The sequence below is a fragment of the Ambystoma mexicanum genome, chromosome 3p (assembly GCF_040938575.1).
Source record: "Ambystoma mexicanum isolate Mex_15411 chromosome 3p, UKY_AmexF1_1, whole genome shotgun sequence".
Taxonomy (NCBI): Eukaryota; Metazoa; Chordata; class Amphibia; order Caudata; family Ambystomatidae; genus Ambystoma; species Ambystoma mexicanum.
The window spans coordinates 548,393,553-548,418,490 of record NC_090925.1 but is presented as its reverse complement, the minus strand read 5'-3'; the positions used below and the strand labels follow the sequence as shown (position 1 = coordinate 548,418,490).

The 24,938-nt window shown below is 46.9% G+C and overlaps 1 protein-coding gene across 2 annotated transcripts in view; it reads left to right on the top strand.

Annotated features, from left to right (window-relative positions):
• Positions 1 to 24,938, top strand: part of CSE1L (chromosome segregation 1 like) — a 1,325,092-nt gene that overhangs the window by 503,523 nt on the left and 796,631 nt on the right. For both annotated transcript variants that reach the window (XM_069651279.1, XM_069651278.1), the window contains exon 15: positions 16,258 to 16,394. In XM_069651279.1, coding sequence (XP_069507380.1) covers positions 16,258 to 16,394 — 137 coding nt within the window. The remainder of the gene's footprint in view (positions 1 to 16,257; positions 16,395 to 24,938) is intronic.

The window sequence follows — 24,938 nt, the reverse complement described above, 5'->3', positions numbered from 1 at the left end:
CCCCCCCCCCCCACACCCCTGCTACTTCATGTCCTTGCTCCAGCCTGAGGCAGTTTATTGTCCCTCGCCACCGTCTCTGATCTCGGGCAATACCACGCTGAGACTTTCCTCACGAGATGTCACCCTGCATTGCCTCCCTTTACATGTGAACAGCATGCCAAACGGAAAGGTCATTCTTATCAAACCTTCTCTTGGTTGTGGATTTTACCTACCAGGCCCATCAGTCTCCTCTTGAGCAGAGTGGATTGTGCCAAGTCTGGGAAGAGTTGAACCTTTGACCCGTTAATTTTCAAGGAGTTGGCCGTACAGGCAGCCTTCAGGACTTTTTTACTGTATGATGCAAATGCGGCTAGGACATCTCTCGGGCGGGCTTCTGGCTCCCTTCTCACAAGGCCCACTCTGGAATCTGTCTAGACAGCTCCCATCTGGGGGACCCTCCAGGAGGAGTTCTGGAAAGGATTGCAATGTCATTTTGAGGTCTCTATCCGTGACCACCTCCGGGACATTCTTAAGGTGAATGTTTGATCACTGTGACCTGTTCTCAAGATGTTCGTACTGGAGTTCCAGGTTGTCCAACATCTGTGCTAGTTGGTCCAGTGCTTTATTTTCCTGAATTCTTCAGCCAATTCTTGGAGAGTCAGTTTCATTAGTGTCAACGCGTCCCCCCCCCCCAGTTTCGAGAGCTCCCCTTGATCTCTTGCACCGCTTCCTTGAAGTCAGACTTTGAGGAGAACTGTTCCTGAAAGGAGTCTGTGATCCGTGTCTGTAGGTCAGCTAGGCACCGCACCGAATCCTCCTTATTGACAGCCGTGGGGCTCAATGATGTCTCTCCTCCCTCTGCGTCTGATGGTAGTGTGGGCTTTAGGACCCTCTGCTTATCCAACTGCCAGCAGCTGTTTAAAGTGCCCTCTACCCCCTGGGAGTGAGCCATTGGGCCGGCCAGGGTCTCCTTGTTTCTTCCTCTGCCCTTGGTTTTGGACATGTGCCTCGCTGTGGGCTGCCCCCCCCTCCGACTCTCCGTTGCTCAAGTTCCTCACACTTCCCTCTTCTGCCAAAGCTTTCCGCCGCTGCTCCTGTCCCTGCAACTCCACTGGAGCCTGTGCCCAGGTCCCCCAGTATCTGCCAACTGAGCATGAGGCGTTCGCTGTATGCTTGGATGTGGGCCCCACTCTGTCCAGGCCCCACTCTGTCCAGGCCCTCCACTAACTTCTTGGAGGCGGGCAGTCTTTCTTTCACCCCACTACCTTTGTTCCTCCGGACTCCTCATATGCTATGGCCCCTCCTCCTTGCTGGTAGTTTTCAGAGAGCACCGCTGACTCGGGCAGGGTGCCCACCCATGTCACCCAGGTGCCCCTTCTTTATGGTACCACTGCTGTGTTCAGTGGCCCCCACCACTCTTCACCTGCCAGCAGTGTCCCCTCTCTGCTGGTGCCTTCTCAGCTTCCTCCGGGGATCTCCTCGAGGTTCCCTGCAGCCTTTCATCACCCCAGCTGATAGGTCGGCTCTGGCGGGAGATGCTTGTGCCTAGTCTCCTCCCTATTGTCATGTTCAGCTGGGGCCCTCTTTCACATCCAGCCACAGAGGCCGTTTTCTTTGCCCCCGATAATCTCCTTGAGCCCTGGACTGCTAGGTGGCACACAATCTACCCTCACTGCAGCCACGTCCTTCCTGACGCTCCACTACAGGCGAGTCAGCTCCTATAACTGGGATCCCTCTCGGGGCACCACCTGGGTCCTGGCTTCTACCCGCCCCCGACAGGCTGGGAACCCTCCGTAACATTTTATTATAGCTTATAATATAACTTTCAAGCTCGTAGCCCATCCATGTCCTTTTGGGTGCATTCTGCTTCAGCCAATGGGACGTCGAGTGACGAGTCCACCCAGGGTGGCCATCTTTAGATTCTAACCGTACATTGTGCGGAGGAGTCCAGAAACCAAAATATTTCTTCAGAACTTCATAAAAACAAACTGATAAGTGCGTTTAACTTTCAAATATGGAAGAAAAACAGAAAGCTCTTTTCAAGGCATTGCCAGTCAGTGGAATTAAAAATGTATGAGGGAGACAAGAATTTTTAATGCATATACTGTCTATAGCCAAACCACATCCAGGAGGATAGAAAAAGGACACTAGTCCTTTGACTGAATGAGGACAGGTTACCCCCCTTACGATTGAATCCTCTAGAAGTGTGGTGGACAAATCAGACGAGCCAAACACACATAAAAGGGCCAGGTCAGAAGAGAGAATGTCTTCTGCTACCTTTTTTAAAAGGAAGGAAAAACTAAAATGTCTGTCCGACCTTGCCGATGAGAGACCGTTTGAGGACGTGAGCTATGACGGAATCGAATGTAAGCTCTCCATCAACGAGCACAGCAATCCCAGCTGTGACAAAAACCACTGTCGACAGCCCCATGATCGTCCACGGCTATAAAAGCATAGTCTGCTTCGTCATCGTCGACTACCATTAAGCCGTTGTCGACAGGAAAACAGGCAAAATCATTGTCGAAGATTATAGTCTACATACCTGTAGACACCCATGCCCTCGACAGCCTGTACTGTCCACGGAAAGCCAAACGTCATCGGCAGCATTGACGGTACATGGAAAGTCACCCACACCTTTCCAGTCCACGCAGTCAACAGGGGCAGGGGGAAAATTGGAAAAAATGAAGACGCACATGCCTGGAGGCAAACATTACACCAGAAAGAAAGGAACAAGAGCCAATAGGAGACTCTTAACGAGTTAAGCAAGGCACTATAGTCCTTAAAATAACCGTCGGGCCCCTGCACGCGCCCAATGTCGTAGACAACCCGGCCTTAATAGCAGGAACTGGGAACCATCTTCCCATCAACCACCTGAGGGAGACGCTAATCGCCCTATTGCGTCCAAAGACCCAGCCCTGTCTCCGATCTCGTCAATTCTTTCAGACCAGATACTGGAACACCATATTGATTCAGAATTTGTACAGAGGTATTCACCCCAGTCATCTGAGGGAGACACACATTCGCCACAGGAAGAAACTGTGGAACCAATGTTATAGGAGTTGCCGGAACCGACACCCCCGGCCCCGACTGTCCCTTCAAAGCCAACAGAACCTTTAACCTACAGTCCCTGTTATCATTACAGGTTTTATCTACTCTCCAGTCTCTGCTTAAACAACTGGATACTAGGCTGCCAGTGAACCAACCCGACCCGCAGTCATCCAATGACACACTGGGCCCTTCGGTTGGAACCCTGAAGGTCTGACAGAACAGCGATGGGCCAGGTCAATGAACCAAGAAATAATACACCCACCAGACGTACAATCTCACAGGAAAGGCAGCCTATCAAGCCTATGAGACGCACACAACTGCACAGGACCAGCAGCCCCACACGAGGGGCTTCTCCAAGTACACAACGTTCCCCATAGTCGGGAAGGAGAACTCCAATCCTCTACCATGGATGATGGCTGAGACAATAGGGACACTGACACATCTACCTCAAAGTCACCACAGCTAGATAAGTGGGAGAACACAGACCTGGGTCTAAACCAAGACTCTGAAGAACCCTTGCGTCGGTCCCCACCTGATGACATAACAGCATTCCACAATACAGTCTAAAGGGCCTGTGAAGAATTTGGCCTAATACGATCTGAGAAATAAAAAGATTGTTTCCTGTTCGATTTAATGCACAGGCGCAAAAAAGGTGGTAATATCAACTCCCATTTTAGACCATGTTTGGGAAAGAAGGGCTGTTCATGAAAAACCCTTCTCAGAACCAGCATTAAAAGGCTGTTTAGAGAAAAAAATTGAAAGCGCCAGAGGTATCCCCCATATGCCTTGCATCTTAACCAGCCCCCGACTCGGTGGTATCAGCATGCAGAAAATCTAACGTGCAAGGACAAAAATGTGCAGTACCACCTACGACGACAGCAGGAAACAAGATGCATTTGGCAAGAAAGTTCTAGCCATAAGGAGCCATGACTGTAAAAGTGCCAAATTCAATGGCGATGCACTCGAGATATGACCACGAGATGTGGAAACGGATGGCTTTGCTATAGGAGTACTCGCCAGAAGATAAAAGAAAGCAGGCCCTAGACATCCTGTGCGAAGGGGGATGATGCCTCCAATCATGCGATCAACATAGCAGTCGACATCGCAGAGACAAGATTTAAACAATTCATTAATGGCGTCATGCAATGGAGGCAGTCATGTTTAAAGTGCACAGATTTCTGGGCATATGTTCAGTCGAAGGTACTAGACATGCCTTTTCAAGGGTGACCAACTGTTTGGTCCTAAAATTGATGATGCCCCTAAGGCAATAAAAACAGATAGATATACGGCAAGATAACTGACCACACTAATGGTGAGATGCACTTTACTCCTTCTGAGGAGCCTCATGTGGTTCCACGACCCCAAACAGGCGGAAAAGGATACCATATTCACAAACGTACTATTGCAGATCATATCCATACAAACAAAAAGACTACAAACAAGTTCCAAGTAGGCGACAAACATCCGCCTCTAGGTGGCAGGCAGGAAAAACAAGCCTGCCTTCCATCGACCAGTGGCACCCACGGTCCAACTGTAGCAAGTGGGGGACAACTTGCAATACCATCTTCAGCAGTGGTAACAATCAACCACTGACAAATGGTTGTTATACATCATACAAAGTGGACATGCCATAGAATTCCAAGGAAACTCACCTTTGACGCCCCCAATATTTTAACACCAGCTACACTAAACATCTTGAAGTGCAAAGTGGGAAAAACTGCTCATAAAGAACGCAATCGAAAAAGTTCTGTAGCATCAGAGGGGCAAGGGCATCTATTCAAGATTCTTTGTAGGCAAAATACCAGACTCATGGCGACCAATTCTTTACCTAAGAAGTCTGAACAAATACATCAAGAAACAAAAGCTCAAAATGGTCACCTTGACGGAGGTCATAAAGTCGATAAAGGAGACTACCTAGCATCACTGGATCTCAAAGACACATTTTCACATTCGCAAAAGCCACAGAGTTCCTAAGGTTTGTCGTGGGCACCAATGGTCGTGGGCACCGATCACTATTAATTCAGTCCTCCCGTTTGGTTTACGCTCAGCGCCAAGAACATTCGCAAAATATCTAGCCCCAATAGCCACGTCGTTCAGGAGAAAGGGATATCCTGTGTATCCATAACTCGACGATTGGTTAGTACGAGCACCAATGCAATGGGCAGAACAAATAGCGATCCAGAAGGTGTCCAACACTCTCTTACGCCTTGGATTCGCAATAAATTCAAGAAAATACTGCTTCAAGCCATCAAACACGCTAGTGTTCCTAGGGGCAAAATTCAACACCATCAAGGGCTGGGTTGGTCCCTACGTAGAAGGGTCACAGAGCATACCACCTATAGTCATGAAATTCTACCCGGGCGCCAAGATCAGTCGGAACAGTCCTGCAACTTGGGCACCATGTCATCCTGAATTCCCCTAATACAACATTGCAGGTTGCAAATGAGACGGCTACAAGAATCACTAGTGGATCGGTGGTCCAGCTAACAGGAACATGGAACGACAAGCTGACGGTAACAGACACTCAGACAGCTTGCAGTGGTGGCTCACACCATCTCACATCACCAGAGGAGTCCCATTCAGGGATCTGCCCTTTCAAGAAACCCTGATCACGGATGCCTCACTAACAGGATGGGTTGCACACGCAAACCAGTAAAGGGCCGTTGGCCCCGACCAAGACACAACTCCACATCAACATACTGGAGCTGAAGGCAGTAGCAAATGCCCTTCACTTATTCCAAGCAGCACTCAAAGACAAAGTGGTACGAGTGTTCATGGACAACACAACCACAGTGTAGTACGTGCAAAAACAGGGAGGCACAAGGTCAAAGGTGCTTTCCAGAGAAGCCCAACAGCTGTGGCACTGGGCCACCGAAAACAGCATGCAACTACAAGTATTTCGCCTTCCAGGGATGGAAAACGAAACTGCAGATCCACTGAGCAGAGCCAGCGACCAGACACATGAATGGCAACTACCAGACAGGAAGCTCCAACACATTTAACAAGGGTGGGGGGTGGCACAGACCATTAATTTGTTTGCCACATGGCATAACAAATTCCCACTGTTCGCGAGCAGATATCTGCACCCTCGATCGCTAGGCGACGCGTTCGCAATGTCATGGGAAGGAATATTCGCCTATGCATTCCCTCCAACACCAGTCATATGCAAGGTCATACAAATGATTGCGACATACAAATGCACAGTCACTCATATTGCCAGGCAAGACAACCGTGGTTCTCACAGCTTCTTCACCTGTCCCAGGACCGTCCAATCCCCTTGGGTCAAGACCCCGACCTGCTGACTCTGTGCAACCAGCAGGGGAGCCACCACAGCCCAGGAGTGGTCAAAAAAGGCCTGGCTCTTGACTTCAATGAGTTTGGACATGTCCCACTCACTCAAGAATGCAGAAACATCCTAAAGGCTGCCAGGATGGAGCCCACAAACCGGTCCATATGTATACAAATGTAATTGGTTTTGTACTTGGTGTTCTCAGCGACAATTGGATACTCTTGGTGTGGAACCTCACCAAATCCTACCATACGTATTACAATTGGCAAAAGATGGTTTATCTCACTCGTCCATCAAAGTGCATTTGTTGGCAATTTCTAGAAACCTCAGAAAACGAGGAACAGCTTTGCATTGTAAAACACTTCATGGGAGGTCTATTCCGCACCTAGCCCCCTTAAAAGAAATCTCCACCTTAGTAGAGCTTAAACACTTGTGCTGTCAGCCCTAATGAAACCTGTTTGAACCTATGGCAACTGCAGACATAGTTTCTGTCCTGGAAGACTGCCTTTCTGGTAGCAATCGCAGCGTTCTGACTGGTGTCAGAAATACATCCTCTGCAGTACCCTTAGGGAACACTACAGACAATTAAGTCTACAAGTGGCAGTACAAGTTCACCTTTGGTACAAGCCTGTACTACACAGTTATAGTGGTAGCAGTAGCGGAGCAGCCAGACTTATCTCAAGAGCAAATGGGCAGTAATAGGAATTACACAAAGGACTACAATTACTGTGACTCAAGCAAACACTGACTCAAGGTTTCTTGTTAAATATAAGTACATTTATTTTTGAAACCATCTGTTCACAAAACACTTCACTTCTATTAAACAAATCCACACTCTAAATATACTACACACAACCAATTCCTTTGGTTCAGGTCAATTCAAGGTAAGTACATTAGGATTTGACTGACCAGTGTTGTGAAACAAAAGTCGATACCGGGGGTTAAGAAGCGCTCACTTTTTGACAGTAATGACAGTTCGGTCTTACCAAAGAAAAGCGTACCCGCGGGAAGAAATATAACCGTAGTCAAACACACTTAGCACATTGAATAAAAACCAGGGAATAGGAGATAAAAAATCATAGGCAATACTTTTGTCAATGCACTCGAGTCAGAGGACGTGTTCTAAAATACAGATAAAGTCAATAGGCCTGCACCAGTGTCAAATGGAGCAAGGCTCTGTTGTCGAGGCTAATATGATCAGAACAGTTCGAGATTAACGTTGCCAGGAGTACTTGGATATTGTCAAAGGGAGGTAAAAGTTATAAGAGGGAAGGAAGAAAGGACAAGCCTTCGAAAAGGAAAAGGGTTCACCCCGATTCCTCAAGGTCTGACGGGGAGAACAACCAAATGGACACACTACCTTATTCAACTGAAGAAAGCTGGTGCTACGGCAGTTATTCCTGGTAGTTTCGGCAGACTCACGGTTCCTGGCCCTTCAGTCGTGGGAACAAGGACGACGTCTGGAGCGACTGTACTACCCTGGGATGAGGCCAGCAGCAGCAACTGTGAATAAAAGGTGCGCTCTTTAAAACAGGAGAGGGCTCTTCTGATGGCTATCCGGACCACTACAGCTTTGTGCAGCGATTTCGACCCAGGAGAGGATTCTCTGCTGTAGAGGGTGAGCTGGTTGATCCCACCAGGCTCAAGGGAAGAAGACTCCGGACTGGATCTTCTCTGTTGTTGAAGGGTAGATGGCTCAGGACTGCAGCAGGGCTTCACCGGCACTGGGGAGTTGCAGCAGCCATCTTCTCTTTTTTTTTTTTTTTGTTTTTTTGTTTGTTTGGGTCAAATCTGACCTTTACTAAAAGTCATTCAACATTTCAAAGTTATTTTCAAAATAAAATATTAAGATTTCATTTCATCAACATTTAGAAAAGAAAAAGCTCAATTGATTCAAAAGAGCATACAAAATTAAAAATGTAAGCAGGTGAATGCCGCACAGAGAAAAAGAGTACAATAGATAATAAAAAGAAAAAAAAGCAAGATAAGAATAGAAATAGAAGAGAGAAAGAAAAAGAGCAACAATGGAAAATCCACATCTTGATAGTTACAATCGCCGCTTAATGCCATTCTATTCATTATGTCCTGTCGAGTGGGTAAAGGCATAGAAAATTATCAGACCTCAAGGCCCCCATAACTCTTTTACCTCCGCCTCCGGTTTATGTCTGCAGTATATCAATCTCCTGTTGAAACATCCCAATTTTTGCTAGAACCTGGCCAACTGCTATAGTTATCGCAGTATTATGACCCGAAGTCAGCAAGTTCCAAAGGTTTTCTTAAGTCGGCCATTCTGCTTTGTCCACAAATTTTGAAAAATGGCTTACTCTTATATCCCAAGTCCCTTCGCATTCTCGAAGCAAGTGATTTAAACTTTGATTAGATGGTTCCGCACAGGTATCGCAGAGGGAGACGGCTTTGTGTTGTAGTCCCCGAATGTTTAAAATGTCTCCTGCCGTCGTCTTCTCTGCTTCTCTTCGGTTCTTGTAGTTCCAGTGGCGACTCTGACTTCCAGCCCACGAGTCCTGCCTTTTATGTGAAAATCCCCCATTCACACAGCCTGGCTGTCAATGACACAGCAGGGGAGTGTCCAGCCCGGACAACCCCTCCAGCCAATGGACACAAAGTGTGACTTGGGTCTCCAAGGGAGACCCTGTGCAGGGGTTGACTAAACCCCTCCCTCACATTCAGCCCGCCTAGACACCCAGAAGCCAAAGGAGGGCTACTGGACAGAAGCCCGCCAAGGTTGGCGAACAAAGAAGGCAAATCTGGTTTGCCGCGCAAAGTAAAACAAAAGAAGGATATTAACACAAAGAAATGGCGACTAAACCCGACCAGAGCCAAAATAAAAAGTATTTGGTCAAGCGGGTTTAACTTCGAGGCTAATATAATAGCCTAAAACAGTACCATGTTTATATAGTATAATCGCGGTAGAAAAGATAGGGTAGATACCACTGCCACCAGCCAAGTCTTGGTGTTAAGGGAGCGAAACAAAGCTCCAAGAGATGCAGTCAGAAAGGAGTAGGAATTAACCCCTTCCAATACTGCATGTAAGATGGGGTGTATTGGGTCTGCAGTTTAAATGACTACATAAAGTAAATGACAACTTAACCTGTTTCTGGGGGACAGTCGTCAGCCCCAGAAAAATTGAGTTAGTGGGAAGTCTTAGAGACAACCCTGTGTCACTGCACTGAGGGTGATGTGTGACACACACAACATGTTGGGCTCATGGAGTGGTGTGCTCCAAGATGAGTAGAAATGCACATGGCAAAACACATGTAAGAGTGGGAAAAAGGTTCACACTCTTACCAGGTGGAAAAAATAAACCCCAGAAATCCAGCAAAGCTGCTGAGGGACTCACTAAGTAAGGGAAATTAGCAATGAATGAGAATTCTCCCCAAAAACCCAATATCATTTTTTTTAATTTAAAAATGGTTGTTTATTTTTAAACTTTTCATTTTATCTTTTTCAACATCTTTCGTATATGTTTAGTTTATACATTTAAATTTCAATCCTTTGTCAAATTTTTCCATAATCTTATTCCAAAAATGAAAAATTATAAAAATCTTTTTCTCATTGCCTAACAAAATCCAGGCCCATCGGTCCTCGGGGCTCAATGTCTCCTGAGCAATCTCAAAATAGGTTCTGCATCCGTTTCTCTCTTGTTCTAGAGCAGGGCAGGTCATTATAAGATGATAAAGATTCTCTGTCTAAGCCTGATTTTTACATATCCGACAAGAGATTACATTCTTTTCTTGTTGCTTAGTTTTTTGTGAGTAGTATATTTAAACTGAATTTCAGGAAGAAAGCTCTTATGCCTTTATCAGGAGATATAAACCGGTAAGGTGGCAGTTCGTTGATGGCCCTAATCTCCGATTTACTTGCCTGATTTTCTTTTATAAAGATTTTTAGTTTTCATTCGTATTTATCAAATCATTATACATTATTATTTTCTTGGCATGTTGCGGTCTCATTTGTAACATTTCGTCTAATATATCTTCCTTTGTAAGTTCTAATGATATTTGTTTCCATTTTGTTAATACTCTTGCATGTATGGCATCTGTCTTTGTCTGAAAGATTTCCAGCGCCAACACTTTTTGCTCCAGTTATTTTTCAATAAAGATCTAGTTTTTTCCAACGCACTACTGATGAAAGGGGATTGTACTGCTATTTCGGCCTGTATTCGAGCTATTGGAAAGGATTTGGGCAGCTTCATTATTTTTCACTAGAATATTGCTTCAAATATAGGCCATATTTTCTCAGACAGATTTAAAAATGTTTCGCTTCTGTATGTCGGGATCGGAATAACCTTACTCCTGTAGAATGTAGTAATTGGTCGGAATGAAAATTTACCGTATTTTTCATGGAGTATGTATCCTTGTCTCGCCAGCGCCATTGCTTTTTTTTCTCAGTTGTAGCTCCCATTCTTTTTCATCCATTGCCCGGCTGATTGCAATTCCCAGATAATTATAGGAGGAAACTATATTGACTAGGCAGCCATTGATATGTATCACTGGTTTCTTTTCCTTCGGTTTCATAATGGCCATAATTTTGGTTTTTGTTATATTTATTTTTAGATTTCTTGCCATGTAATCCTCAAGTATTCCAAGACTCTGCTGTATGCCTTTTGGTGTTTTTATCAAGCAGTAGGATGTCGTCGGCATATATCATTAATGGCAGCCTTGTTGAATTTATTCTCGGTTGATTTATTCTATTGGACATCATTTCACTTGGAAGATCTGATGTGCACAAATTAAAAAGGGTTGCCGCCAGCCTTGTTTTAGCCTATTCCAGGTCTCAATATAGACAGTAATGTGTCCGTTTTTAGTTAACCTTACTTGTATTTTAGTTGAAGAGTAGAGTAACATTATTGGTTTTAATGTGTGCGGGGCAGTTCCAGTTCCACTTTTCCAATTTGTTCCAGAACAGCTGGCGATTGACAGTCAAACGCGAGATGTAGATCAATGAAGGCTATCCATACCTGTTGGTTTGAGGTCTTAGATTCATGTTTTATTAGATTCAGGAGAAGATTAATATTGGTGCCAACAGCATGGACAAAGCCAGTCTGACGAGGAGCAAATCTTTTTTTTCTCCATGGCCCACTCCGTTAGGGTCCTCAATAGGATGGTTGCAAATATTTTCCCCATAGGGTCTAATGGTGCAATTGGCCTATAGTTTGTTGGATTCTGTCTCCTTGTTTAAAGATTGGTATTAGGATAGCCAGTCTCCAAGTTGAAGGTATTTGGTTCAATTGGTTGATCAAAGTAATAATTTGTAGTATCATATCTGCCCATATCTTGGGTGACTCTTTGATTTTTACATTTGTTAGGCCATCTGGCCCTGGTGATCGCGAGTTGTTAAGTTTCATGATTGTGCAAGATTTGGTCTCTTGTTATTGTGACTTGCCATCTATTCAGTTTAGGTTGAACTGTGGATTCTGGGTTTTCCCTCGTATGTAGGTCAGAAGTATTTCAGCCATCGGGCTTCGATAACATTTTGTATCCTCTGGTGCTGAGAGACCTGTGTTGGATTTAAGAGACTCCATAGGTCTCGAGTGTTACGATTCCTGAGGCAGGACAGCATCTGTTCTGAATCCCATTGTAACATAGTGCTTTTATGAGCTCTTATCCAATTATGATATTTTTGTTTGGCTATATGAATTGCAAGCCGAGTTTCTTTAGTTTTTGACTTGTTTAAATGTCTGCATAGTTTGTAGCTCTTTTTGCTCGTAATTAACCGATCATAACTGTGAATATGTTGTTTTTTTGGAACTTTATTCTGTTGATAATAGGGCTGAAACAACCACTCATTAGTTTAATTTATCATGATCCTCTTTATCTGATGCTTGATAGATCTGTGTTAATCCTGATAAGTCGACTGGTTTTATTCTCAATCTGGTATTTTTTGCATTAAATTCCATAAGGGGAAGTGTAATTTTCTCCTGGTATTGGCCTTGCTCCGGCCATGTCATTGAAATCATGCGATGATCACAGTTAGTGTTAATTGTGGTCTGTTTTTGTCAATCCCTTCGCAATGTTCGCTGAGATATATATGTAGTCCAGTACTGCTTCAGATGCACCTTGTGACCATGTAGGAATTATTCGTGGTTTTGAATTCTGGTAGGTTCCAACAAGACTCAAATTTCTTATTTTAATTTCTTTCACCCATGATTTGGCTCTATGGGACAAATCATTCTTATCCCTTTTGGTTTCCGCATTTATCGAAAATGTGGATATTCAAGTCTCCACATATATCAATCGCAGTATACTCGTTGACAAGTCTATCCTAGATCTGTCAAAAATAGATCGATGTATTGCGATTCGTTGACCGCTACAGGATTCCAGTACATATTAAATACAACTATCCATGTGGCCTGTTTACATTGTTTTGTTTTTGTAGCACTACATATTGAATCCATGGGCTCAAGTTTCTTGATTCAATCGGTGTTAGGGAGAATTCCCCAAACCTAGTGAGTCCCCCAGCAGCTTTGCTGGATTTTTGGGGTTTATTTTTTTCTCCTGCTAAGAGTGAGACTCTTTTCCTCCCACTCTTAGGCATGATTTGAGGTATGACTTGGACTTATTTTGTGCTTACGGGCTCTGGGGTCTTTTACTCCATAGGGTATCATCTGTTTTGTATGTGTTACACAACACCCCCGTGCAGTAACACAGGGGTGTCATAGTGACCCCCAAACATAGACTCCATACCCTGGGACTGACTACTGTCTCCCAGGGTAGGTAAAGTCACCATTGGCTTTACCAGTCCAAAATTGTGAACAGAACCAGTACAAACCATCATATTGTGGAAGTACTGGAAGGGGTTAATTCGATTGCCCCTGGGTCTGTTACCAAGGGGGCACTGTCCAGTCCCCCCCTTGTCCAGTTTCTGGCTGATGGCAGTGGTTACCACACAAAATATTCCACCAGAATGTTTCCTATGGGATTTTCCCATTGATTTTTAAATGCACCACTTTTTTGGTGCAATGTTAACATACCGCCGTTTTATTTAATTAATATAAAATCACTGGTTGGGTCTTTTTGCCAGAACTCATTTCTAAAATGGCGTTCGTGTCCGTCTCTGTAACTCCAACCAAGGTCGGGCCCTTTGTTCCACTTTTTGGCAGGCTTCTCCACAGAAGCCCTCCAAATGGTGCCACTCTGTCTGGGTTCCACAGGATGTGTGGGTGGGGGTTTTGGCACCCTGGACTGTGTTGCCTTAGCAACCCAAGTCACACTGTTCTGATTGGGCCAGTCACTTTGCATGTATGAGTGACAGCTAGGCTGTTGAATGGGGGTTTTTCTGCATAAAAGCAGGGCTTTGGGGACTGGAACTTCAGACGTCGCCACGGGACCTAAGAAATCCGAAGAGGGAAGAAGCTGAGCCATCTGCAACGACACCACCGGTGGAGCCCTGCTACTACGACCTCACCACTTTCCCAACGACAAGAGAAGATCTTCTGCTGAAGGAGTCTTCTTCCCCTGAGCTGGTGGGATTAACCAGTTCGACTTTCGCCTTCCAGGACACCTCTTGGTCGAATCGCCAGTGCCAAGCACCCCGGTGGCCGGATAGCCAAGCTTCACCACTGTGACCGCGAATAACAGGAAGGCACCTTTTAACCGAATAACTCAGCAGCTGGTCTCTTCCCTGGTCAGTGCAACGACTCCAAGTTTCCTCATTGATGAGATCATCTCCTTCCTTGGTCGAAACCATGAACTGCACCAGCTGCCAGGAACAACTGCCAACGCTGGAGCTTCCTCACTTTTTAAGATTCTGTGCTAAGGTGACCCTTAAATCCTTGGCTTTCCTACTGGGTTGGCCCCCAGACCTTCTAACTTTACTTTTCGTATCGAACCAACCTCTTTTTGAACATTTTCTGCAAAGACTTTAGTGCATTTTAAACCGTGTGATCTTGGGCACATTCCGCCTTGCTCCATTTAAAGTGACCCTGGCCTATGAACTTTGGCTCTATAGTAGACTCTGCCTTCACTAACTTGCTGTGGTCTTATAAAAGTGTTGAACTGTTTTATTCTTATGACCTGCCTTTTTTTCTCCCTTTTTACTTAATTATTGGAGTGCCATCTAAGTTAAGCGCTCGCATCTGTTTTGACAAATAGTGGTGTGTTAACTTGGACTTGTCTAATAGTTATTAAGGGAGGTGTGTATACTTTGCCTGACTGTGTTTTAACTTGCTTTTGATTTAGAGTGCTAGTGTATTTCCTAAAGTGTGTTTTAAATAAATAATTATATACTTTTGATACCAAGCTCTGGTCAGTGTTGGTTTGCTCCACTGTGTTTTTGGCCCTATTGTGTATACTCTGCGTACTGCCCTACTCATCTTGAGAGGTCTGACTGCTCAGCCACAGCTACCAGGTAAATCTGGGTGGTGCAGACTGCTACCAATTGGGTTTACTGCTTACTCCTGTGGTCTTAATCTTTTTGCAGTGCTCCCCAAGGGAACTGCACAGGATTCTGCCTAACAATCGGTGTCCAAAAAGAGGTAATTTTTATCATAGTGATCTGTCCTGATGAAGGTCTTCCTTTCTGTTGTGCAATGGCTGGGTTAGTAAAGATGTTATATCCTTCGCACGTGGGGGCATGACACACCCATGTCTCTTGTAAACAGTTTTTGGGACTGTTCTAATTTAGGGTGCGATTGATGAAAAAGATGTCCATGTCCTTTTGTGTTCCAAGATCTACGGTTTGAAAAGAACAAGTTCATCTTAAAAACAAACCCTACGTTCGTTCCCAAGGTGTTGTCTAACTTCCACCTGCTGACTGAAGTAACCCTACCGGTTTTCTTCGCACATTCATCCACACCAGCTGAACAAGCTCCACATTCACTAGACCTACGAAGAGTCTTGAAGTTCTACATAGATAAAACCACAGACTTTCGACGAACGTCTCAACAATTCTCGGCCCCACCTAACAAAGGGCGGCTGATTTCAAAGTAAGGTAATGCCAGATGTGTTTCCACCGCAATTTTGAGAGCGCACTCGGAGGCCAAGCCGCCGCTCCAAGGACCTGTTCATGCTCATTCCATTAGGGCAGTGGGGTCTTCAGCAGCACTTTGGGTGGGGTTCCCCTTATCAGACAAATGCTGCACGGCAACCTTGGCAGTTCGGCACACCTTAGTCGAGCATTACTGCTTTGAGGGACACAGAGACTGAAGCAAGGGTCGCAAGAACCATCCTACAACGCTTGTTTCAATAAGGTATGCTGTCTCCCTTTACACCACCAATTACAAAATGTTAACTGCTGTGACAATCTATTCAAAGCACGTGAATCCATGAAAGATCCAATGCTGGAGAAGGAGAATGTTCGTTCACTGTAACTATTGGTATCTTTCATGGATTCACATGCACCCACCTACCACCCCTACAGAAACAAGGGTACTTTACGCCAACTCTATCTCTCGGGTTAGATTCTGAAAATGGCCTCCTGGGTGGGGGGCTTGTCACTCGACGTCCCATTTGGCTGAGGCAGAATGCACCCAAAAGGACATAGATGGGCTACTAAAGTGAGCTTAAAAGTTCTAATATGAGCTACAATAAAATGTAAGAGGACTCCCAGCCTGTCGGGAAGGGAATATTCCAAGCATGTGACTCCATGAAAGCTGCCAATGCTGGAGAACAGGAGTTACAGGTAAGCAACATACTCCTTTTGTGCTGCGAAATTTGCTTTTTTATGCCTCAAAAAGTTCAATTTCAATCTATAATGTGCTGGATGGGTCTGGTAGTCGACTAGGCGTAGAAGCAATAGCTGGTTCATCCGCAGACGCTACAATATGAATGGCCCAGTTTTGTTGATCTACCCAGGTTTTTTAATGCTGCCTGTCCGTTTATCCCTGTGTTTCCACTTAAATATGTTCTGTATATCTGCTTTCATTTATAGTCACTACAAAATTGCTAATGTATTTATCCGTACTGACTTTTTTTCATCTATAGCTACCTAAAGAACAACTTCTGGCATCCATTCCTCTTTTGATTAATTATCTTCAAGCTGAAAGTATAGTCGTGCATACCTATGCAGCTCATGCTCTTGAACGGTTGTTTACTATGAGGGGCTCCAACAACACTACCCTGTAAGTTTCTGTATTTGCATGTTTATTGAAAAATTGTTTGCACTACTTTTATTCATGAATGTGTGCTAGGTAGATGATACTGTTTTTTAATTTACATGGATGACTATTTTAAATTGCTTGACAATCTAGACTGCCCGTCATATGGGAACCAGGTACAATAGTGTAGTCTCGGCCACATGTAAATTTGAAGAACATTTTATGAGGTCCTCCAATTGTTTCGATTCAGTGTTGTGCTGTTTTGCTCTATTTGGTATAATGGCATATTTGGAACATATGCAAGAGTATGTCCATTGTTTGCTTCTTAGAGCAACAATTTAGGATATGTGGCAGTGCTTGCTAGATTTAAGGGATGGGGCATTTGTTGGCAGTTATGAGCAATAAAATGTTCTATGTTTTTCACCTTTTATTTCTTTCATGCTCAGTCATTACTAGAGCTTATTTTTTCCATTTGTCATCTCTGAGCAGTGCATGCCAATGCATACATTTAGCTGTCTCTTCTTCGATAGCCACTGAATAAGAGTTATTGATGGTTTTGTTAAGACTTGAATCTATGCCAAACTGTTAGTTACTCGCCATCTTTCCTTGGGAACACTTCAATCCACACCATCTTGGTCCTCCAACGATCTCTGCTTGAATGCCTGTAAGACTGAGATCCTTCTCATTGGGACTCCGGAAAGGAAGTGGAGGGTGAAGTGGTTACTGGTGGTTTATGGTGGAGCAGTGAATGAAAGAAGCGGATCTCGAAGTCCACAGTAAGCCTCATATTTTGACTGTGATCTTGATTGTGACACCCTCCCATAAAATGTGGAGTTTGATTCCCCCCGCACCCTCCCCCCACTGCAGTTTCGGGCACAGGACGTAAGCGCCTTAATGTTTTATGGCCTTTTAAGTCGGAACTGTAAACTGTTTACTTTCAGCCCGGGTGCTCCTTTATTCTTATTCTTCCAGCGACTGTCATTCCCACTTGATGCCAGTTAGCAGAACTCGGAGGGTGGGGCAGGGGGGTGAGAAGAACTAAGGCTGCTCCCCGAGCCATCGGGTGTTCCCTGGCCCGCCTGGGTTTTTGGGAATTGGCAGTGACTGATTTGGACGCTGTGCTTGACTAAACTGTTGGAATAGCCTAAATCTTTGTTCATGGACCTAAGATTTTGAACTTGTTTGCATTTTGCCTACAGCACATGCTACTGTAGACACCTGTTATATGATATAATTGTTTTAGGTGTCCTTAATTCCACAATTTTAAGGATTTTATATTGACTTGCGATCACATTTTATACTGGTGCTAACATGGTTAAAATGGATAAAAGGAAAGCTCAGAACGAGGGAAGACCCGGGAAGATGGCTACAAGTGCACATCTAAGCAATCTAAGCCAGCCCAAGAACCAGTAAAGGCTAATCCACATCTTATGTATCTTTTTTGGGCTCGGATTTGGAAGATATGGTTGGGTTACAGAAAAGGCCATCTGGGATGCTGTTTCTGGTATAGGTGGTCATACCGAGGGTGGTAGTAGTGTTGGTTTGAATATTAGCACTGATGGTCTGGGGAAAACATTAAGAAAAACATGGATAAGGACAAAAATGGCCAGCTAATGGTGTTACGGGAAAGCTCTTTGGCTGCCCCGGTTGAACCGGGTAACGTAGAAGGGGCAGGGGAAGTAGAAGATGAAGGGGATGGACAACGAGAGGTGTGGGGGGGGGGAGGGTGGCGATGCGATGCATCTACTGATGTATCCATGGGGAGTTCCCATGGGAAGTCTGACAATGGTGATGAGCAAGGAACCAAGCGTCGCCTCAGCTGCAGAGGAGGATAAGACGTGTTGGAAGCCCTTCTAGATGAAAACCTTAAGCCTTTGCTACAACTCCACCTTTATAGGGGCGATCTTGTCTGGTGATGAGTGCTCTCATTGCCAAAGACTGCCTCCCCACAGAAAGATAGAGAAATCCATGAACAACAGTGATTACCTCCAAGTCAAAATCAACCTCTCCCCACTGTACTATTGCTATTCACCTTGTCTATCGCCCACCAGGCCCCACAGGAGACTTCCAAGCCTCTCACCCACCTCCTCTCTGACCACCTTAAAAAACATTCGGAAGCCATTCTCCTTGGGGACGACAACCTAGGCCTCCTTGACAGCAAGGCAGCCAAATCTCTTAACTCGGCCCTCAAGACACTAGGCTACAAGAACACTATCTCTGGCCCCACCCACACCCTGGGCAGAACACTCGACTGGATCGCACAGCATAACTGCCCCACTCGCCATCACTGGAAACACGCCCACCCCCAGCTCCTCCAACCCCTGCCACCAGGCCTCACAAGAAGCTCCCGCCAACTCACTAAGGAAAGGCTACTTCCCTTCCTCCAAGGCCCAGCCTTCAGACCACCTTTCTCCTCTGACCCAGAAACCCTTGCATCAGCCTATGATGTTGCCATCAAAGCAGCTGTCAATTCCATAGCCCCACTCAAACCCCGTAAATCCAAACCCACCACCCATTCCAATACCTGGATCACCCCTGACCTTCTCATACTTCGCAAAGAAAAAAGGGCTGCACTTACACAGTGGCAAACGTCCCACTCTGACAAAGACAAGCTGAACTTCAAAGCCTGCTCCAACAAATACAAGAAGGTAATCACCCAAGCAAAGGCCCAAATCCTTTGAATCCTGGATCTCTGAAGCCAAATCTAATATAAAGGAAATCTTCTCCATCTTTAGGGAACTAGAGACTCCCACCCCCACGCCCCAGAATTTCACCCAAGATGAAGCCTGGTGCGATAAAATACAAAAGGCCATGCAAACCAAATTGAGCCTTCTCCAAAATAAAATACTAGCTACTAAACAAGCTCTGCCCAATACTCACACCCCTACGTGCCTCTTCCCCCCGCCCCCTATCCCCTCATCCTCGGATCTCACCAAACCCTTCTCTTTCAAAGCCATACAGGAACAAGACGTCAACCCTCTTCACTCTAAAGGTGATGCCTGCCCAGCCACCATCATTTAGGACTGTAGAGAAACCCTAGCACCATTTCTGACTGCCTATGTCAATGCCTCCTTTGCCACAGGGAAAGTCCCCGCCTCCCTCAAGGAAGCCTGGGTCCGCCCTCTCTTAAAAAAAAAAAAAACCTCCCCTCGATCCTACCTCCCTTAACTACAGACCCATCACCAATGTCCCATTCCTTCTCAAAATACTGGACAGAGCAGCTTACCTGCAGGTTCAGCACTTCATTGAAGAGAATAAACTCCTAGGACTCCGCCAATCTGGTTTCCGTCCTAGACACAGGACTGAAACCGCCCTACTTGATCTAAAAAAAAAAACAGATGGACGATGCCAGAGACCTGGGCAAACCAGCCCTTCTCCTACTCCTTGACCTCTCTGTGGCTTTCGATCTCGTGGATCACGACGTCCTCTGCCTCCACCTCTCTTCCACTGCCAAGTTTTCCCCTGACGCCACAGCCTGGATCACCTCTTTCCTACAAGACAGAACCATGCAATTGTTCTGACTTAGCCTCTGCCTCGCCCACCATCATGCTTTGTGGTGTGCCCAAGGCTCCTGCCTCTCCTCCACTCTCTACAATATCTTTACACATCCCCTCTTCCTCCTCCTCGGTGCTATGGGTATCTTCTACACCAACTACGCTGACAATACCCAGATCCTCCTCCTCACCCTCACTGGCAACTATGACAGATTCCTTGACCCTCTACAACACCATCGAAGCGTGGATGGCAGACAATGGACTATGCCTCAACTTGGACAAGACCAAACTCCTCTTGGTAGGTTCTCCTGACACATTAAAAAATCTTGACTCACAATTCAGTCACTTCTCCATTGACTCCATCAAAATACCAGTTTCAGACTCAGTCAAAACTCTTGGAGTCTATTTGGACTCCAACATATTCATGGACAGGCAAATCAGTGTAATAGTCTCCTCCGCTGCCTATCATGCTAAACTAATCAAAGCAGCCAGGCCTTTTCTCTCCAAAGAGAACTGCACCAACATAGCCAGAGCCATCACTGGCTCTAGGCTAGACTACTGCAACATACTCTTTCTAGGTACCTCCACTAAAAACTTGGAGAGGCTCCAAGTCATACAGAACAATACTTTCTGTGCAGCCTAAAGCATCTCCAAGAGAACACATCTCGGAGGCCAGGAAACTAGCTCACTGGCTCCCAATAAAGGAAATAATTATTTTCAAAGCTCTAACACTGACCCACAAGTGCATCCCTCTCACAAAGGATCCACCCCGCCACCTCCACAAGACCAGCCAGATCACCCTATACCAACATGCTCTGTGTGCCCCTAGTAAAAAGAGCTAGAGCAGGGGGATCCAGCTTCCCATATTTTACACCCACACATTGGCATGCCCTTCTTCCCACACTCCGAGGCGAGGCCTCCCTCATCTTCTGTAAAGCTATGAAAACTATTCTCTTTACATAAGGCCCCATCTATCAGCTATGAATACTAACCCCCGACCCATCGCATAAAGCTGTACTGATGTATTTATGTACTGATTTGTAAATGCACCCCACAACTACTAACTCTTCTGTAACTAAGCTCTTGCAAGTAAAAGCGCCTCAATGCCCTTGGGCTGTTTGTGTGCTATATAAATGTAATAAATAAAATAAATATGCGAGTCGCTTCAAACTTTTAATTCCGAGGTAATGAACACTCTAGCTATCCTTAATGATTCTATTGGGGAACTTAAGAAAAAAGTAGAGCAAAGCCGTTTGGAAAGGGCAAGGACAAATGGCGAGGAAGCCTTAGTGCTTGCTGTGGGGCAGGGTCAAGGTGTTGGTGGGAGAAACAGGAATTTGAAGAGGAAGGTCCTTTAAAGCTCAATTCCCTGGTTACCAACATGGGTCACAAAGAGGTGACACAATGGTTGAAGCAAGAGCCAGTAAGGGGCCTCCTGTGGGGGAACAAGGGGTTGGAATGATTCCCGGGGACATGGAGGGAAGTACTTTGAATATACTGACTGAATCAGCCCCGCTTGTGGGGGTTATCTGGGGTGTACCTGGGCTACCCTAAGGGAGGGCTTGACTCCACAATTTCGCTGATGAACAAGGCGAGTCACTGGATCAATGCAAATGTGTTGGGCCCGCGCATTGACCCTAGCCTTGTTATAATGGCTTGAAGGGTAGGGTGGATTGGACCAAAGCCAAAATCTCTGCAGTGCGACTGTAGTGTAGTCTCCTTTTCGGACCCGTTAATTGGTAATTATTTCATGAATTCCAATCTGTTTAGAGGGCTTAAACCAAATGGCTATAGACTTTCCCAGTAGGTTAGTTTTGCTGGACTTTCTCTATTAGTCTTTGGGGAGAGCTGCTGATCAAGAGAATGTATCGGGAGAGAATGCAAGGAAGATGGAAGAGCGGCTGGGTGCTCCTTTGTGAGCACTTACTCTTACATCCCCTCCCCTTTCCTCCATACTGCATGGGCGTCCCTCGCTAGGGACCGGAGATGGAACCTTTTTCACCAGAAAAACCTTCCCCTTTAAATTTAGAGGCACGCAGCTCTGGGAGCATGTGCTCCCCTGACTCCGCCCACCGGCCCTACACCCCAGTCCCCTTTTCCACGTCGACGGGAACAGGCCTATTTCACCAGCGCTCCTAGTTTTTGGCTTCGGCCAAGTAATTCCACACGCTCTTTTCTATCTTTTTGTCAATTAGGTACTTGGTCCTCCGGCGCCACCCTCCTCCCCGACGCATGTCAACTTCAGCGGGCTTCTGCCGGTGTCCAGCCTATGAGGGGCTCTTCCCTACGTCTGACCCCCACGCTCTTTGCCTCTGCTGCCTTGGCCTCGATCACGGCTGGGAGGGTTGTACCGCGTGCGACACACTGACTCAACGCGCACTGAAGAACAGGCCAGCTAGGTGGAGGGAGCTCTTCTAAAGGTTGTCTCCAGAGGACTTGCAGGACTTTGTCGGACAGAGATCGAGACCCAAGGGAGGGCCGCTGTTTTCCATCGCACCCCCAAAGGGTGAATCCTTCTCCCGCCAGCACACGTACCAAGGCTAGTCCAGCTACCGGCCTCACAGCTGAGGGGGTCAGTAGATCCTTCCGGAAGCAGTGCTGATGGACCGAAAGGTTCTTGGAGCGGGTGTACACCCAAGGGGCTACGCCCTAGTACCGGCCTAATGTCAGAGGGGGCGCCTGCATGCAGAACTACTGGCAACACTGCCGAGGGCAATACGCCCTGAGGTGCAGGGTAGGTCTCACGCTCCACCGCCAAGAGTCTTGGAGGAGGCCGGGCTCAGTGAGCCAAGCACCACGACTTTGGCACGCAGCTCGACAAAATGGCTGCTGCGCCAGATAAAATGGCTGCTCGTCCGATGCCACTCCTAAGAACGGAGCAGATGGGAGAACGAGTTACAAGGTCGGACTGATGTCAACCAGGTACTTGGCCTACAGTTTATCCATCAGCAGTGCAGGTCAGGTTCCCCCCTGCAACCGAGGGAGAGTGCGCTCCGGCCCCAGCAGCCTCCAGCCACCCCGTCAATATCACCTGCCACCTATTCAGCCTCCGAAGACTGGTTCTTCGAAAGGTTCCTAGCGCTGATGCAAACTCCTCAGATGGGGGCCATCCTCCAGCATGCCATCAAGGACATGCCCCCTCCGGTCACTCCATCTGCATCCATAGTAATTCCTCCTATGTCTCTGGCGCCACAGGCCCCAGCACAGCCCCCGCTGCCCCTGCCGGCTCCTAAGCTTCTGGCTCCCCTGCCACCCATAGTACAGGCGGTTCCACACCAGCCTCTGCAGCAGCCTCTGGCCCTGGGCTCCACACAGCAGCCCACGGCGCCCAGCACTCCTACACCCGCTCCAGACCAGCCAAATCATCTTGATGAGGACGACCCTGACACGCCGTCAGCAAAGGCCTTCCACAACCGGCTTGCCGGTTTGGCAGAATATTTCGGCCTTCCTCAGCCAGAGGTCGAGCAGCCCAAGGAGGGGGTGGGGGGGGGGATCTTGGCAGAAGTCCTCACCCTACGACCCCCCTACCAGAACAGGTATCCTGATGCAGAAAGATGTTGTTCCCTTGGCCAAGAATGGGTGGCTCAAGCCACACTCTGCCCAACCTGTCAATCGGCGCCTCAAGGCCAAATATAGGCAGATGGAGGGGGATCCACTCTCAACTGCACACTCGGTGATCGCTGCAGTGTCACTTTACTCTAAGCCTCAGTCGTCCTCGCCCACCTCGTCCTCGACGCTGCTAGACAAGGAGAAGATCTGCGAGGTGTACAGGAAGAAACTGTACTGCAACGTCTCTGCACCTGCGTCAGTCCAACGCGGATGCCATGCTGGCAGAAGTTAACCAAAGGCTTTGGCGGGAAATAGCAGACTTCGGGCGCAGAGCCAAAGAGCACTTCAAGGCGGGACTAGGTGATGCCAAGCTGGTAGCGCAGGACATCATGGATTCCACGGTGGCCCACATAGATACAGGCCATATGCATCGTCACGGACATGAGGACTGCCTGGCTTCGGGCTACTAAGTTTAACCCTGATGTCCAGGACTGCTTATTGGACCTTCCTTTCGACGGTAGTGACCTTTCACTCTACCAACGATGAGGAATTAGATAAAAAGAACATCAGCTCGCAAACTGTGAGGTCTTTATCCTAACTAAGGCCACGCACAAGGCGTACACCCAGTCGCATCAACGCTCCGACAAGGGTTTTGCATTCAGCGGGTTCTGGGACTTCCAGGAACTGAGGTCGAGGCAGCCTGACGGATCTACGAATCAGCACCGGCACAAACAAAAGGGGAATGGGGGTGGGGGGTTAAGGGCTTTTTCCAGTCCCCCTTCTCACCAGCAGCCTTGGAGGGAAAGAAAGCATGATGCGTCCCTTAGGGTGCACGTGTCTCCGGTGGGGTGGCAGGCTTGCCTTTCACGTGCAATTTTGGTGCCAGAACTTCTTGGACCCCTGGAGCCACGAGAGCCAGGCAGTGGAAGAAGTCCCAGCCTCCCAGAGAGGATTGGGCTTCTATTCCAGGATTTTCGCCATACAAAAGAGGAACAAGGCTGGCCCGAGAGTTGTGTTGGACCTCTACACCCTCAACCGCTCCCTCCCTCTTAAAAAATTCAAGATGGTTACGCCAGCACTCATTGCGGAGACACTAGACCGGGGAGACTGGATGTGCTCCCTGGATCGGAAGGACGCTTATCTACACGTCCCGATTTGGCAGCTGCATCTCTCCTTCCTGCACTTCAGGATCATGGGCTGCCATTTCCAATACAAGGTGCTACCCTTTGGCTTCAATTCAGCCCCCAGGATACTTACCAGGCTAATTAATGCAGTGGCAGCCCTCCTCAGGTCCCAGGGCCACCATGTCTACCCGTACCTGGCTCGTCAGGGCGACATCTCCGGAGGCAGTTCACCACACTTCCTCCGCACTTATGGACACACTCCACAACCTGGGGTTTGCGATTAACCTCAAGAAGTCTCAGCTGCAGCCTACGCAGAGTATGACCTTCCTGGGCCTCATCTGGGACACATGCCGGTCCGCATGCCTCCTTCTCTACACGCAGACCTCACATGGTGGTCCAGG